Genomic DNA, 17,174 nt, shown 5'->3' on the forward strand with positions numbered 1-17,174 from the left:
AATTCTAAAACTTTCTGTTGTTTATTTTCAGGTTTAAATGAAAAACATCCCTGGTTTTCACTGCAGTCTCAGACCTTTGGACCCCACTGTGTGTATCAGAATATTCTGACACAGACAAAATACACTAACAGTGCCACATTTCAAAAACTGCCATCAAAACTTTGAAATATAATGATTATTTTTCAACTTTTCACACGCTGCCCTGCACTAAATCCACTGAAACAGGACTAATGAGGCTCTCTTCATGATGAAACATGCAGTTTTATTCCTTAAGTATCCACGATATCCTCAGAAATGCATACTGTGTATCACGAAAAACAGAAATGATCACGATAGTGAAACAGTATCATCGTATCATCCACCCCTACGCAGAGCTCATAAATAAAAAGGCAAAATTACAGCACGATGCCTAAAATAACCGCCAATCAACGTCATTCACAGAACAGAAAGTGTAAGACGTCAACGCAGAACCCAAAACAGGACACAGTGTTTACTAAACTAAATCCAGTTCAGAGCTGAAACGGTCAATATTTACATCAGGGTTTCCTCTCAAAATCCCCTCAGAGTTAAATATAGCCTATACAGTATAAATCAGCCTGGACTAACCGTCCAATCAGGAATCAGGAGTGATTAATACAGTGCCTTATCCCATTAAGGGCCACTGTTATTTATTAATTGAACTTAATCATCTATTAAAAATGTATTAGATACACTGTACCTTCCTGATAAACCAGCAGTGATTAGGGGTCAGTTGGTCTGCTGTTAATAACTGAAACATCAAACACCATTAATATCTATTTTTACCACATAGTGTTATTATGTGTTCAATGAGAGCTTCTCGAATCCTTGTGTGGTGTGTTAGTCAATTTTTACTGTTGCGTCATTTTAAAAATGAGTAATTATTAAAATCATTAGTGAATTATATGATAACTAATACAATCACAGTGACAGCTCTGCTCTCATATAGTATTCCTTGTGTTGTGCATTGTTTTCTCAGGTTAAACAGTTTATACTGTCCTTATTTCATAAGAAAGTGACCACTCTGTCCATCCAAACATCCCTTCATTCTTTCATACAAACAGTGAAAATGAAAACGCAAACTTCTACAGAGTAAACAGCTCGTCAACATCTCCAACACGTCAGCTATCTCTGTGTACATGCTCTTAACCATGCAGCGCCCTCCTGATTCAGCCCTGGAACCTACTGTACTTTAGTCACGTCATTGTTTATTGTACTGTAATCGTGTCAGAGTCACCTTCAACCTGAACTGCCTTCTTCTATTATCAAAAACAGAGAGTGGTGATGACGTAGATAATGAGTGTAAACAACGTAAACATCACAGCACTTTTCATGATAAACACGGTATGCATCACAATATTTCGTTTTTCTGAGGTTTGATACACTAAAGTGGACAAAAAAAAACACCAGAAGTGCCACATCCACAAACACGCGTACAAAAACTACGAATACAGTGATTTTTATTCAGCATTCACTCACTGCACCGCGCTGAATCCAGTTAAACAGGACTAATTATGCTCTCTTGGTAATGAAACATGCAGTTGGTCAGTGTTCTCTGCAGAATTTATGGTACCCACAGTGCTCAGAAAAAGCACACTGTGACATATTTTAATTTTTTTGAAAGAAAAATGTTATACAACCAATATAAACATTTACAGGCCAAACCACATCTTAGTAAAACTCCAGAGAAGAATATATACATTCTAATAAAGAATAACAGACTATAGACCGAAAACTAATGGAAAAAGTTGCAGCAAAACAGCAGAAATATTCACCAACATCCACAAACCTGCCAACAAATCTTACATCTTAAAGTGGCCACTCTGCTTCACCAGCAGCTAATGAAATATTTTGGAAGAAGTTGCTGATAGCGAGTAACTTCTAATATTATTGCATGGCTTCATATCATGCATTAATAACACTGTGTAAACTGAAGCTTTTGAATAGAGTTAACAGAGCTACAGCTAACAGAAGCTTGGATTTCTTCTTTAACTGAATATTTCACAGAATGTCAGCCATATTGGGCCCATACTGTTCAACATACATTATCTAAACTCAAACAACGTCAGCGTTCATTCTTATTTAGTATCTAAACATTGTATTTTTAACAGCTCTTTTGTGTCTAAACTGAACAAAACTGTTGAACAGTCTGAGTGACGGTCATACAGAACCTTTACGCTGCCAGTGATTATAAGTGCTTAAACAAGTGCTTATAATCTCTCCCTGGTATGTCTTTCTATTATATTATGAGCTGTTGTAAGTGTTCGTGATCCCATTTTTTCTGCTACTGTTACCAAAACAAACGTGTTACTATGTATGTTCTGTATGTATAATATGCTCTCGATTCCACCATTATAAGCATTTAATATTTTTCCCTCCGCAGTGACTGGTTAGTTAATTATATTTTAACCTCATCCATGCAAAAAAGGAACAATTATGTCAGTCAAATCATATAACGTACCACTGTATCATAAGGGAAAAGCAAAGAAAGAGATGGGCGAAAGACAAAGAGAGTGAGAGAGATAGAGTGTTACACATATACGTATATAACCTGTGGTTATTTTTACTCTTCCACTACAATGACCCTAATCCTGCTCCTAATCTCTAATTAACCCCAGAGAGAGTTCATTACGACTCCAGTGGGCCGAGCTGGGCTGAAAGCTCTGAGATACCTCCACCTCAGCCTGCTCAGCGCTAACACAGCTACGTAAACTTCCTACAGCACCTCAAACACGCAGCGCTGTTGTGTAACTATACAGGGTCATCTTGGACCAGGACAAAATACGACTAAAGGAATCCCACAACGGAGTGACATAACTCTCAACCTCCCATAACAAAGTCCACACAAGCTACACAACACGATTACAGTGGGCTCCCTACTCAAGGGGGGATTCCACCAACTTTTCATACCATCTGAATAATCCAGTGTTGTAAACAGTCATTCAGAGTGGTTTGGTGTGAAATGGTTCATGAAATGGTCTTTACAGTGGTGGTGATAGGAACCAGGGGTCGCCATGACTACAACACAGATATAGACATTTTATTTACTATCCAGAACCACCAGTGAACCTACACGAGTCTTCTGAGTTTATATGGAATGTTGATGATGGAAAACAGTGGAAAATCTGAAATAATAAGTTTTCTTTGGGGACTATTTTGCCTCACAGCGCCCTGCATGTATCCCTCCACCATGAATGGATTGAAATAAACTGATAAAGCCAACACTTTATCACAAAGCTATCATAAAACAGTGTCTCAGTCATCAGGCAGTGAATTCATAACCATTTACTGTAGTAACTTTCTGTGAGGGAGCTTTTAGAGGTGGACGTCTGGTTCCTATCACCACCACTGTGAACAGTTCTGACTCTAGAACAGAGAATATCACACCAAACCACTCTGAATGACTCTGTTTACATGTTAACCCTCATTTCAAGCTTGATAGTTGTACATAAACCCAGCAGGGTGTTCAACAAAGCAGTGTAGCTCCTATGGTGAATAAGTCCCCCAGCCCTCACCAGCTGATCCAGGGTTCCACAGTTTAGCTCCAGTATTAAACTCCGGCCTGCACATTTCAGAGTTTTTCCACATCTAACCTACTTAGTTCACATGGTCCAAGCCCTTCATGATGCTGAGCGATGGATGAGAATCAGGAATACATACACATACAATTGGGAACCACTCAGCAGAACAACGTCCAGCCATGGTGACCAGTCTACCCAGCAAAAACCTCTAACCAGATACATTTTTAGGTTGCTGGTTTTGATTTAGTAGCTACTAGCAAACTAATCTCCTATCATATCTTATGAAACAGGTTATATCAAGTTATTATCTCGTCTACAGTGTCTGACAAACAACAACAACAACAAAGCTAGCTGTGTAGCTAACTGTCTTTCACAGAGTGGGGATATAATAGAGATTTCCAACGTGTTAGCCATGTTGTTCACACAGATACCCATTAAATCAGAGAAAAAGTCAAAAATACATCAAATGTGTGTTTATTTCAGTTCGTCTGCTCTTCGCTAAGCAGCGCTACGCGGCTAATGCTAGCTACGCTAACTTGCTAACTTCGCCTCACAGCTCTGACAAGTTTAGCGAAACATTAATCGATAACACGATCAATAAACAAACAGATCCAAAACGAGAGGTCAAAGCTGTCTGGGGACCCATCTAAAACGCACACTTTGAACCAAATCGCTGATATTATGTGCTAAATCTCTTATTTTCCAGCGCTAACGCTAATCGGAATGTTTTGGGGAGAAAACTTGGTAATAACGAGAAAACTCATAATGTCGTTAGCAAACATTAAACATCTTTATTTCATATCATGGACAGATTAACTCACATCGTCTAAACTCAATATTATGAGTATAGTTAACAGAATAATATCTAACAGAGGCGCTGGTTTGTTATTATGCTTCGTTTAACTGGACATTTTGAAGCCAGTGCTGTCAGCGCTGTTGTATACGTCTCTATAAACTAGCTATAATCTCTCTCCTCTACTTGTATTGTTCTGTAATGTGCTGTTATAAGGGTTTATAAGCCCCTTTGCGTTACCAGAACAGATATATTATGTGTACTTCATGCACTACTTTACCATTATACGTGTTTCATCATTTCTCTCCTATCTATTTAATGTGTACTGGGTGTATTAAATTAAATTTATTAATGTATTTTAACTCAGAGCTGGGGGATATTAGGTGTCGGGCAATTTCATCATGCTCTATATGCTGCCCTCCATGTTACAGGAGTACTGTGCACTGTGCATTAGAATCACTATATTATATTGCATTATAAATCCCCACTATGAATCTCTTCCACACTCATTATTACTGCAGGTATGCTGTGTATTGTGCATTATGTTCTGTTGTGTTATGTTCTCTAAGCCTGTATACGTGTTGTTAGTTACATTTGCCTTCCATGTTACAGGTGTACTATAGTATTAGACTTATTATATAAGATTATATTATAATCCCCCACCTCTGCCACTCTTATTATAAGATATATAATCTGTACTAAACTGTGTTTTCTGAGCAGTTATGTGTTTACAGTTAACAGTAGTATGATCACTATAATCTGTATTATGCTGTGTTCTCTGAACAGTTATAAGTGTTTATAATTGTATTACAGTAGTATAATCACTACTGATCAGTCATTAGTGTGTTTATTAACCGTATTACAGTGATATATAAGTGTTTAAATCAGTATTAGATCAGTATTAGAGCTGTATAAATACCAGAAGAGGTGTCCACACAGGCTGATCAGTCATTAATGTGTTTATGAACTGTTTTACAGTGATATATATAAGTGTTTAAAACAGTATTAGAGCGGTATAAATACCAGAAGAGGTGTCCACACAGGCTGATCAGTCATTAGTGTGTTATTATCAGTATTACAGTGATTATAAGTGTTTAAAACAGTATTAGAGCGGTATAAATACCAGAAGAGGTGTCCACACAGGCTGATCAGTCATTAGTGTGTTATTATCAGTATTACAGTGATTATAAGTGTTTTAAATCAGTATTAGAGCGGTATAAATACCAGAAGAGGTGTCCACACAGGCTGATCAGTCATTAGTGTGTTATTATCAGTATTACAGTGATATAAGTGTTTAAATCAGTATTAGATGAGTATTAGAGTGGTGTAAATACCAGAAGAGGTGTCCACACAGGCTGATCAGTCATGTGTTTATCATCAGTATTACAGTGATTATAAGTGTTTAAATCAGTATTAGATCAGTATTAGAGCGGTGTAAATACCAGAAGAGGTGTCCACACAGGCTGATCAGTCATTAGTGTGTTTATTAACCATATTACAGTGATTATAAGTGTTTAAATCAGTATCAGAGCGGTGTAAATACCAGAAGAGGTGTCCACACAGGCTGATCAGTCATTAGTGTGTTTATTACCGTTATTACAGTGATTATAAGTGTTTAAATCAGTATAGATCAGTATTAGAGCGGTGTAAATACCAGAAGAGGTGTCCACACAGGCTGATCAGTCATTAGTGTGTTTATTAACCGTATTACAGTGATTATAAGTGTTTAAATCAGTATTAGATCAGTATTAGATCAGTATTAGAGCAGTGTAAATACCAGAAGAGGTGTCCACACAGGCTGATCAGTCATTAGTGTGTTTATTAACCATATTACAGTGATTATAAGTGTTTAAATCAGTATTAGAGCGGTGTAAATACCAGAAGAGGTGTCCACACAGGCTGATCAGTCATTAGTGTGTTTATTAACCATATTACAGTGATTATAAGTGTTTAGATCAATATTAGAGCGGTGTAAATACCAGAAGAGGTGTCCACACAGGCTGATGACCGCGTCCCTCGCCGTGTCCAGGCAGATGTTACACTCGAAAGCCGCCCGCTCTCTCTCCCTCTCTCCGTCCCTCTCTCCGTCCCGCTCTCCGTCTCTCTCCCCGTCCCTCTCCCGCTCCCTCTCCCCGCTGTGGTGTCCCTCTCCCCCGCTCCGGGGCTCCGCCGCCGCCGCCATCTCTCCTCCTCCTCCTCTCTGGACTCCTTCAGCGCTGAGAACGGAAAAGGTAACTGCGCTCCTTCTGTTTCCGGAACACAGCTACACCTCGGCTTCCTGGTCTGACCACATAAAAGTCCCCCGTTTCCGCCCAAACTGAGCGAGTCAGTGTTTTAGTCTGAGTCAGTCAGCTATAAGACCACAAAGGGAAGGAAAGAGAAGAAGAGAAAGACTGTTAAAACGAACAGTTTACATTAATAAAGAGTTTTAATACAGGAGAAAAGAGAAACTCTGTTGTCATGGTGATCCATAGGTCAGTAGGTTATACGGCCTAATACGGTCTAATAACTGAAGATATGTTTACTCTTCGTTAATAACTACAGCAGTGAGGGCATTTCCTGAAGAAGATGCAGTCACAGCCTAAGCTTGCTAAAGTGTTTTAGGTGGTTGCTATGCTATACCAAGTGGTTGCTAGGGTGTTGCTAGGTGGTTGGTATGGTATACCAGGTGGATGCTAGGGTGTTACTGGGCGGTTGCTATTGTATACCAAGTGGTTGCTAGAGTGTTGCTAGGTGGTTACTATGGTGTACCAGGTGGCTGCTAGGGTGTTGCTAGGCAGTTGCTATGGTGTACCAATTGGTTGCTAGAGTGTTGCTTTGTGGTTGCTATGGTATACCAAGTGGTTGCTAGAATGTTGCTAGGTGGTTGCTATGTTATACCAAGTGGTTGCTAGAGTGTTGCTAGGTGGTTGCTACGGTACCCCCGGTGGTTGCTAGCATGCTGCTAAGTGGTTGGTATGGTATTCCCGGTTGTTGTTAGGGTGTTGCAAGGCAGTTTATATGGTATCCCAAGTAGTTGATAGGGTGCTGCTAGGTGGTTGCTATGGTATCCCATATAGTTGCTTGGGTGTTACTAGGTGGTTGATATGGTATCCTAAGTGGTTGCTAGGGTGTTGCTAGGCAGTTACTATGGTGCTCCAGGTGGTTGCTATGGTATTCCAGGTGGTTGCTAGGTGGTTGCTAGGGTGTTGCTAGGTGGTACACATTTCACTAAAAGTGCACTTTGCACAGAAGTAATAATAAAAAACAGTCACTTTATTGCTTTTAAAAAGGTAATGGGGCATAAATTGAACTCCATTCATGGAAAGTACCAGTTATAGTGTAGTAAGTAGGAGATATCCAGCGTTTATATGAAGGGAAATAAACGAATATCAGTTATTGTTCAGCTGTAGTTGTGACTGCTGGACTATACTCAGCGTGAGGAGCGTCCTCACTGTCGTTTGGTCAGTGAAGCTGAGAACAAATGGAAAGAGACAAACACAGAGATATCAGGCTGGCTGACCAGTTTATGAAAATATTTTGGTAAAAAATTACATTGTTTACCAAAACTACATCTCTACATTCAGGTTCCCTGATACCAAATTTGATCTCACAAGTAAGAGCCTGTTCACCTCCTTAGAAAAATAACCCAAATGTTCACACTTTCTGTTAAATTAAATAAGTTAACATATCCTCTACAGGGAGCATTTCAGCACGCTTTCTGTCTGTGCGCTGAATTTAACATTTTGGGGGGAAAAAATAAACACAGGCCACATTTTACATTTTATAATTTTTCCCCAAAATGTTACTTTCAGTAAATAAACACTAATAGTGTATTAAAATGTGCAGAAGTGTGTTCTCTTGGCCGGGGGTGCCAAAACCTTTGCATACGACTCTGTATGTAAGTTAGACCACCCTTTTTCTCTTTATTTATCAACAATAATATTAATAACAGCAGAATTCTCCTCGCCATGGTTGACAAACTAACCGAGTCACCTACATATACGGACCCTGACCTCGGACCACCTGAGAAACAGGTGAGTTTACAAACTGTTTAAACACTGAAGTCCAGAATACCGGCGACATGTTAATACAACTATATCCCCAAACTCACCCTGCTCGGTTCTGATTCTGGGCTCCACTAACTGACCGGCCCAGTTTCACAGATCCTCGCGGTTTCTCTGAACTGAAGGCTGAAGTAAGTAAGATAAGTGAATGTATATAAACATATTTCAGGCTATATGTTTATATTTGCGCTGAAGATTTTATGACCCTCTGCTTCCCATCAGCACTGTAAAGAAATCACACTGACCTGCTCTGATTACATCTAAACCACTGAATTACACAGAAACTGTTCAACTTTAAAGTAAATAAGATTATATCGGATTTAAAAATTATGAAGGCATTCACATTTAAAAAAATAAACCAAGGAAGAAAAAACATTTTTTAGATTAATACTTCTGAACTTTACACTTGCATGCTATGTAAAAAATTATTTAGTTTTTATATTATATAGAAAATAACTGTGAAATGTATGTGATTTACACATTTATAGAATTCTAACTGCTTTGCTGATAATTTTAATGCTGAACAGAATTCAAGAGTAGATTTAGTTCTGTTCAGTGAACGGCAACGTGTGATGGAGCAGAAGACTTCCAAAACAGTTCGACTCCACCTGCTGGACAATAAACACCACTACACCAGCTGTACTGCTCCACCTGCTGGACAATAAACACCACTACACCAGCTCCACTGCTCCACCTGCTGGACAATAAACACCACTACACCAGCTGTACTGCTCCACCTGCTGGACAATAAACACCACTACACCAGCTCCACTGCTCCACCTGCTGGACAATAAACACCACTACACCAGCTGTACTGCTCCACCTGCTGGACAATAAACACCACTACACCAGCTGTACTGCTCCACCTGCTGGACAATAAACACCACTACACCAGCTGTACTGCTCCACCTGCTGGACAATAAACACCACTACACCAGCTCCACTGCTCCACTGCTGGACAATAAACACCACTACACCAGCTGTACTGCTCCACCTGCTGGACAATAAACACCACTACACCAGCTCCACTGCTCCACCTGCTGGACAATAAACACCACTACACCAGCTCTACTGCTCCACCTGCTGGACAATCCACACCACTACACCAGCTTAAATTGACTCAATTGACTAAATTGACTGAAACTGAAAATAACAGAAACAGTTTCTGGACCTGAATCTGTAGGACAGTGTAAAGTGGATCTTTTTGAAATGACCAGCACAACAACTGTGTTTTTAATACTACATTTTAATAACAATATATTTATTATTGGCACAGAAACAAAATATATAATGCAATTTCAGATGAATTGATGCCGACAAATTGGTAATGCTTTCTTTTACAGTTCTTTAAATTATAGATATTTTGGCATCTGCCATATGCGGCACGTTTGAAGGGGAGCTTGGGGGCATGGTATGCAAACGTAAGGCAACCGGGGTGGGACCGGAGGCGGCACCAGGAGGCGGGGCTCGGGAGTCATGGGCCGTCCCCCACACACTCGCTGTTCTCCCCCTCGTGGGTCTCCATCCTCACTTGGAGTTCGGGCCCTGCTTTCCTGCCAGCTCTCGTGGCCATCATCGGGACCCAGGGGACGGGCGCATGCCACACACTATATCCAGTAAGTTGGATTTAGTCTCTATGGGTTTTACAGTGTGATTTTAGTGCCAAGTTAACAGTACGTAATTTCACACAGAGTTTAATACTATACAGCTCTAGTTTAAATACTAACTTTTGGAGCTTAAAACACAATCATGTAACATATTTTTACATTATATATTGTAGTTATTGAATGAATTCCTTAGAAAATGCTTCAGCTAAAACTAAAGTAGCAACGTTCAGACACCAAACATGTCTTAACTGATCAGCTACATCTGGACCAATGGGGTAAATCAGATGTTTTGCTGAGCTGTGACTTTAAGATTGAGGGGATCTCCTTCTTCTCTGAGTGCTGGTGTGGATGTGAGGTCAGAGCTCTCGCTTCTCTCTGATGCTGTAAAAAAACACATTCACACAGAATGAGCTGCTTTTAGTAAGGTTGTGTTCTCAACAGTTGGGACAATGCTCACAGACAACATACAATCACAGTACAAATGGCTAAATCCACCACCATTCAAGAGTTTGCAGAACAGGTTCCCCACAACCGTCTTGATTTTACGATGTAGCAATTTTGTAATAATACATGAAAACATTATTAACAGATTTTCTGTAAAATTAGGCACCAAAATACAGTTTAATATTATATATTTTAAAATTTTTCCATTATTTAAATGTTAAAAAGCGGCTGCGCTACATTAACATCTATAAACCAGAATAAATACAGCATGTTTATACTTAGCCAATCGCAAAGTTAGTTAACATTAGCCTTGCTAGCTATGTACTAACATGCTAGTTTGCCTAGCCCAACCAGAAGCAATGTAAAATAAATTGAGTGAGTTCATGAGCTGTCTGTCACAGTATGACAGGTTTGAATGTAGAATCTTTCTCTTTGTGTCATTTTATCTCTGTAGGTATCCGATTAGCACTGCTACTATAATGCTAACTTCAGTAAGCTGTGTGATTCACTCTCTATGGGATTTGCAGTGTCATGTTAGTACCAAGCTAACAGTGGTGTACAATTACTTTCCCCAGTTTACTTTTGGAGTTTGTGAGACATTTACAATGTTTTACCTTATATATTGCATATATTACATATTCAAACAGAGAATTCCACTGTATGCAGAATGCATGTCTGCACAGTGTTATATTCTCAGGGTAGGCGTGGCCTGTGGTGTTGGTGGGGTGATGAGGCCCAATGTGACGTCTTTTCATTGGGCCCAAAATCCCCGTTGGCGCTCCTGGCTCACAGTAACTGGCCCAAAACGCTACCAGTCCACGAGGAAATCTCCCTGTTCTCCCGATTACTCAGTCCATAGGTTATAAATACTCTTTGTTTCTTCTACATTAGATTGAAACAAATACATAGACTTACCAAACGCAGGGAGAGAGGCGGTTCTAGAGCTGAGCTGTCCTGTTAAAGAGAGAGAACAGAACCAAACACAGTGGAAAGATTAGTCTAAAGCTTCTGTTTTTACCTTTTAAACTTTTTCTGATTATTTAGATTTTTCTAACATCACCAAAAGAACAGAAACACATTGTACAACACTGTGATGTATTCAGATCACAGAGCTTACAGATCAGTAATCAGTTTAGTAACAGATGATCTACAGAACATCAGACTGTGGATGTGTTTGTTCTGATTAGTGTGGATTCAGTGTTTAGTGGATGTTTCCTTCATGAACAGGTGATGATCTCACCTCCAGCTGTGGTCAGTCCTGTAGTCCATCTGTCCAGGTTCTTACCATCATCATCCTCATCCTCAGCTGAGAGAGAATGAAGAAACAGTCTTTTTGATTACAGATATGACAATTAATTTTTTTTTTTATAAATTAATGTGTCAATATAATATATGATTTATTGTAATAAACTGATGCCATTATTTTATTCAGATATTGAAAATGAACCAAAATAAAATAAAAACATCATCCAAAGCTTTCTAGAATGAAAAAGTAAGAATGTAGCGAACAGCAGGATTAACAGTAAGAACATTAAATTTGTATGATCAGATGTGACCATATGTTATTTTTGATATTTGAATGTGGCTCAAATTTGATTTGAACGGCTTAATTTTTGTACAGAGAAAGTGACAGATTTCCTCCTGCCAAAAACAATCTTTAAAGGTTTGTGTTGTTCAGTGAACAGAAGAATAAACCACAGCAGAGCTGGACTCACTCTCAGGTTCTTCTGCATCTCCTCCATCCTGATCTTCATTCACCATCACTGAACACAGATCTCTAACATCTGTCAGAGTAAAGTAAATGAACAGGAATTCTGATTTTCTGTAATATATATTTTTATGTGATTAATTAATATCATTATTTAATTGAACAAGCTAAAATTAAGTTTCAGTTTTTAAAAGGTCTCAGTTTTTTAAGTCTAGTTTAGTCAAGCATTTACTAATACATGTTTCCACAGCACTGCATTTTGAAAAATAAAATGACCAACATAAACCAAAGATGAAACAAGTACATTTTTGTAATAATAAAATAACAGTTTAGTAAACAGTAGGAGTAAATATGAAGTTAAGAAAGTGTTGATCAGATTTCTGGGTTTGAAAATGTAAACATTGTTAGATATTTAAATGTAAATTAGCTCATTTAGAACTTAGTGGCAGCAACAAATCTCAAAAAAGTTGGGACGTGGCAACAAAAGGCTGTTCTAAATGAGTTAATGTTTTTCATGAAATGGTAAAATGTCTCACTTTCAACATCTATTGTGAATAAAATATGGGTTTATGAGATCTTCAAACAATAGCATTCTGCTTTTATTTACGTTTAATTACATTTTACACAGCGTCCCAACTTTTTTTAGAATTGGGGTTGTAGATTTTAAAGATCTTGTTTTATGTAATAAGATTTCTGATGTGAAAAAAGTCTTGTCTTGATGTGAAATGACTTCCTGTCTAAACATGATCTTTACCTTCCACAGTTATCGCCATGGTGGGTATGTGTGTGATGTAATGTGAACAGAAGAATGCAATGTGGCAGAGCTGAACAGCGCGAGTGAGTGAGGGGAAAGATGAATGAACAAATAAACAAACAAACTGACAAACAGACAAATAGCCTGACTTTTGGCTCACCATTCGAATCCTCTCTGGAAGCTTCTTTACCTGGAGGTTTTGCAGCTTTTATCATCTTTTTAAAACTTAAAAGAACCCAAGTTATCACTCCAGTAGTAAACAGGTATTTAGCGGTAGTAACAGTCCTTCTTCTGTGCAGCACAAAAATGATCACAATAATAATAATAATAAAAATGGTCAGGCTGAACATTTTGGTTGAGAGAACTTGGCGCACATGGCGTACTTCGGAAAAACAGTACATGATTTTAAAATCACTATAATTGTAGAGGGGCATGCTTCTCATCCAACTGTCCTCACTTTCATCATCATAATCACCCAGGTTGGGGAGACCTGACATCTCATTACTGTCACTATCATTATCATTCAGATAACTGAGGAGTCTATCCATACACCTTTGCTGCAGGTAATCCTTGGTGACTTGGTTACGATGGGGTTCATTATCCCACATTACTTTAACTGGAAGGAACTCATTGTCCAGGACCATCCACTGATCTTTGTCAACATCTAAATAGAGGACAACCTTTCCGTTGAGTCTGTATTCATCTGTAGTGTTCAGTAAGGTCGCATCTCCACTAGAGGACCTCTCAACCTCACAGCCACGTGTCTTTATAAAGTGGTGATCATCTGAAATCCACACAAGAATAATTCATTTACAGCTTTTTACACACAGCTCATCTTATATACTTCCAATTTTATAGGACAGAATTCAGCACTGACCTTTAGAATTGAGTTCCAGGAGGTGGATAAAACCTTCAAATTCATTCAAAAACATCTGATGCTCTTTCCTCATTGTTGCTCTATTCCTCCAGGACTCTTCTGTCTGCTCCGAGACCCTGTCATTGCTATCACTGAAGTAGTCTACCTGTTCATCATCAAATAGGACTGCAGCAGTGACCTTGGTGATGTTATTGGTGTTTTGTGACGAACTGTAGTGAACAGTGTAGATGTGGTACAGGGAGTGTCTCTCTGTGGGACAGACGAGAAGTACAGAAGAGTAAACTAATCACCTGGTGGTCAGTACACTTAATTAAAATTGGCCGAGCTATAACATAGATACACAATACAGGTGCGCAACACAGTTACACAACAGATTTTCCTTTTTCCGTCTTTTAAAGAGCCCATATCATGGAAAACTGATTTTACCTTGTTTTTTATTTTTAACAAATGGTTTTATGTATAGCTCTGTGCAAATGTCAGTGGCCCTTCATTTATTTAATTTCTGGTCAAAACAGCCACTAAGTTATTTATTTTTCAGTAAAATTTCTGAGGAGATTAAATATGAGATATCCATTTGTATTAAAAAGGGGACAGTAAGAGAAAGATGATTAAAAGATACAGAGAAAACACCAAAGACTCTTCAGACTCTCGACCTACGATCACTTAGAATTCTTGATCTGTCATTGCTTTGTGATCACTTAGAAATCTTGGCCCATGGTCACTTCAGATTCTTGGTCCGTGTTCACTGTGGACTCTTGGCCCACTATGATTTCCCATTCTCAGCCCATGATCATTTTGGACTCTCAACCTGCGATCACTTTGGAATCTCGACCTGTGAGCACCATGGACTCTCAGCCTAAAGTTGTCTACAGTGCTGAGATTTTTTTTATTTTTATTTTATTCAATCAGCTTTCATTTTTTATTCTTTGTTTTGTTTTCATTGTTTATTCATTTTAGTTTTTTCTGATTTACTTGGCAGATGGATATTTAACCACTGTGACGATGCAACAGAATTCAGACGCTTGCGGATTAAAAGCGTACACCAAGCTTTATTCGAGGGCGACAAAGAAGAGGTCAAAAAACATGCGTGGGTCGTAACCAGAAAGCAGTACAATATCACCGAAGTGATCATAACCAAAGCAAACAACACCAAGGGAGTGATCCGATATCGTAGTCAAAAACCAGGCCAAAAAGTCAAAACACGTATCCAAAAACCGTCAGCAAAAGTACAAGAAGGGACAGGCAAAAATCAAGGTCAGAGAGACAAAACGTAGGTCATAACAGGTCGTAGCAAACAGAATAATAGAAACGCTCAGCAAGTTCTAGCAGAAACAATACCTCACAACGACTAAGACTAAAGCCCGGGCTTATAAACTATACTAAGTGGGTCATATGACAATAAACACAGGTGAATGTATTTAGTACTCCGGTGAATGTGAGCGCTGATAAGTGCGTGCACAAGCATCCACAGTCATATGATCTCCCGAGGGGTTGTGGGCAATGGAGTCCCTTCTGGACTCTGTGTCAGAGGGAAGTTGCTCAGTCACATGATCTACTAATGTATTGTGGGAAATGTAGTCTGAGTCCTCCTGAGGCGTGACAATATTGACAACAACAGTATTATTACTACTAATACTAATACTACTACTAATAATTATAATAATACTAATAATAATACTAATACTACTACTACTATTGCTACTAATAATAATACTAAAATTAATACTACTACTACTACTAATAATACTAATAATAAAAATAATAATCAGCAGCTGTTTATTAATTGTGATAATATATATTATTAAAATATTATATATGTAACAAGACAGAATGACACAGATGCTCATGGGAAAAAGTAGAATGAGAGACTTTACTGATGAAAACACAATCTAAAATCGAAGTCAATAAACAGGCATAGGTCAGATCCAAAAAGGGCAAATAACACAGAAGCACAAACATACAGGCAAACAATCCAAAAAAAAAGGTCAGTCAAAAACAGGACAAAAAGTCAGAACCAGAATAACAATTTCCTACAAGCCTGAGCTTTATATTAAACTAAACAATGAGCTGCAGGTGGACATGATCAGTACTCTGGAGAGCTAGAGTGCTGATTGGAGCGTGAGAGTGAGGCAGGAGTCACGTGATCCCCCAGGGGGTTCTGGGAGGTGGAGTCCAAAGAGACCTCAGAGCCGAAGAGAGTCGTGACAGTGTAATATTTGTATACTGTATTCTTATAGTTTTATTATGTTTTTTTTTATAAAAAGCAGTAAGCCATTCCATACTGTGTTACAGTGTTTTTAGTCCATGCCGTGTTGTGCCTAACAACACCCCCTAACTTGGAACATACAGTATTACTTTCAAACATCAGGCACACCAAGTGCTCTCAAAGAAGTGAGAAATAAGACAATACAAACACTCTGCGCTGAGGAGCTCCTACACATGTGAAAAGACAGCCATGTATGCATTACTACAGTATCAACCTGACATTTATAAAACATTTTTATCATTATCTACAGTAATGTAGTAAGTAATGTAGTACTATAGTAAAATAATAAAATCTATTTTATACGAATGCAGTGATAGCCTGCTGTGACAGTGCACTCTCCTCTGCACTGGGTTTTTAAATTAAATGAGAGGAGATGATCTGATATTGTCTTACTGATATTGTCATACCTGTTAATAATGTATTCATCATAGCCACCCCCTTTACAACTGCGCTGCTCTGCACTAGGTTAACATTTGCGGATGATCACGAAGTGCTAAAAACACCAACATTATATCTGCCACGCCTGCGAACAGCAGCACTCTTACACCTTATTTTTCCACTTGCACTATGATTACAAATATAGGGCCAAAAGAAAGGCTAGAAATGGTCATGTAAACACAATTTACAACTGTTTATAAAAACCACACAAATGTTGTAGGTGAGTTTAAATAGGTGGAACAATTAAAATACAAGAAACATACAAACTATAGAGCCTTTAGACTAAACTCAGCGTGACCTTGCGACCTTGCACAGGGAGATTCACTCGAAAGAGGCCCCGAATATTCTGTAATAACTCTCTCTAAGAAGAAGCAATCTAAATGAAACAATGTGCAATGAGTATATGGAGCTTCGAACAAGCCAGGATGCCCCTGTGTCGGAGCGGTGAGGTAGGCTCGGGACAGCTGTCGCAACGTTTAAACTCTGTTTGCAACTTCCGGGTGCAGACCCCCGTACCCCTTCGTGTGTCTGGCAGAAAACGGAGATCACTTCCAGCATTGCATGTAATGCAATCGATTACACATATGTCAAGGTATGTAGCGTATTTTTTTTGGCTCAGATTGCTTCATCTTAATGAGAGTTACAGCAGAATATCCAGGGCCTCTTTCGAGGGAATCTCCCTGTAGTACATCTCCTAGACTT

At 38.8% G+C, this 17,174-nt stretch overlaps 2 protein-coding genes across 2 annotated transcripts in view; both read right to left on the reverse strand.

The window, feature by feature from the left end:
* Positions 1-6,570, reverse strand: part of rnf5 (ring finger protein 5) — a 19,032-nt gene extending 12,462 nt beyond the window's left edge. The window contains exon 1 of the mRNA XM_036560317.1: positions 6,312-6,570. Coding sequence (XP_036416210.1) covers positions 6,312-6,514 — 203 coding nt within the window. The 5' untranslated portion in view covers positions 6,515-6,570. The remainder of the gene's footprint in view (positions 1-6,311) is intronic.
* Positions 6,571-9,655: 3,085 nt separating this feature from the next.
* LOC118800157 lies at positions 9,656-14,095 on the reverse strand. The gene is made up of 6 exons (XM_036560320.1): positions 13,769-14,095; positions 13,052-13,675; positions 12,145-12,213; positions 11,670-11,735; positions 11,345-11,383; positions 9,656-10,366 (listed from the first exon to the last, which is right to left on the reverse strand). The coding sequence occupies exons 1-6, from the start codon at positions 13,839-13,841 to the stop codon at positions 10,266-10,268; spliced, it is 972 nt and encodes a 323-aa protein (XP_036416213.1). The 5' UTR covers positions 13,842-14,095; the 3' UTR covers positions 9,656-10,265.
* Between the last annotated feature and the right edge of the window lie 3,079 nt (positions 14,096-17,174).

This window comes from Colossoma macropomum, unplaced genomic scaffold (assembly GCF_904425465.1).
Source record: "Colossoma macropomum unplaced genomic scaffold, Colossoma_macropomum, whole genome shotgun sequence".
Lineage (NCBI taxonomy): Eukaryota > Metazoa > Chordata > Actinopteri > Characiformes > Serrasalmidae > Colossoma > Colossoma macropomum.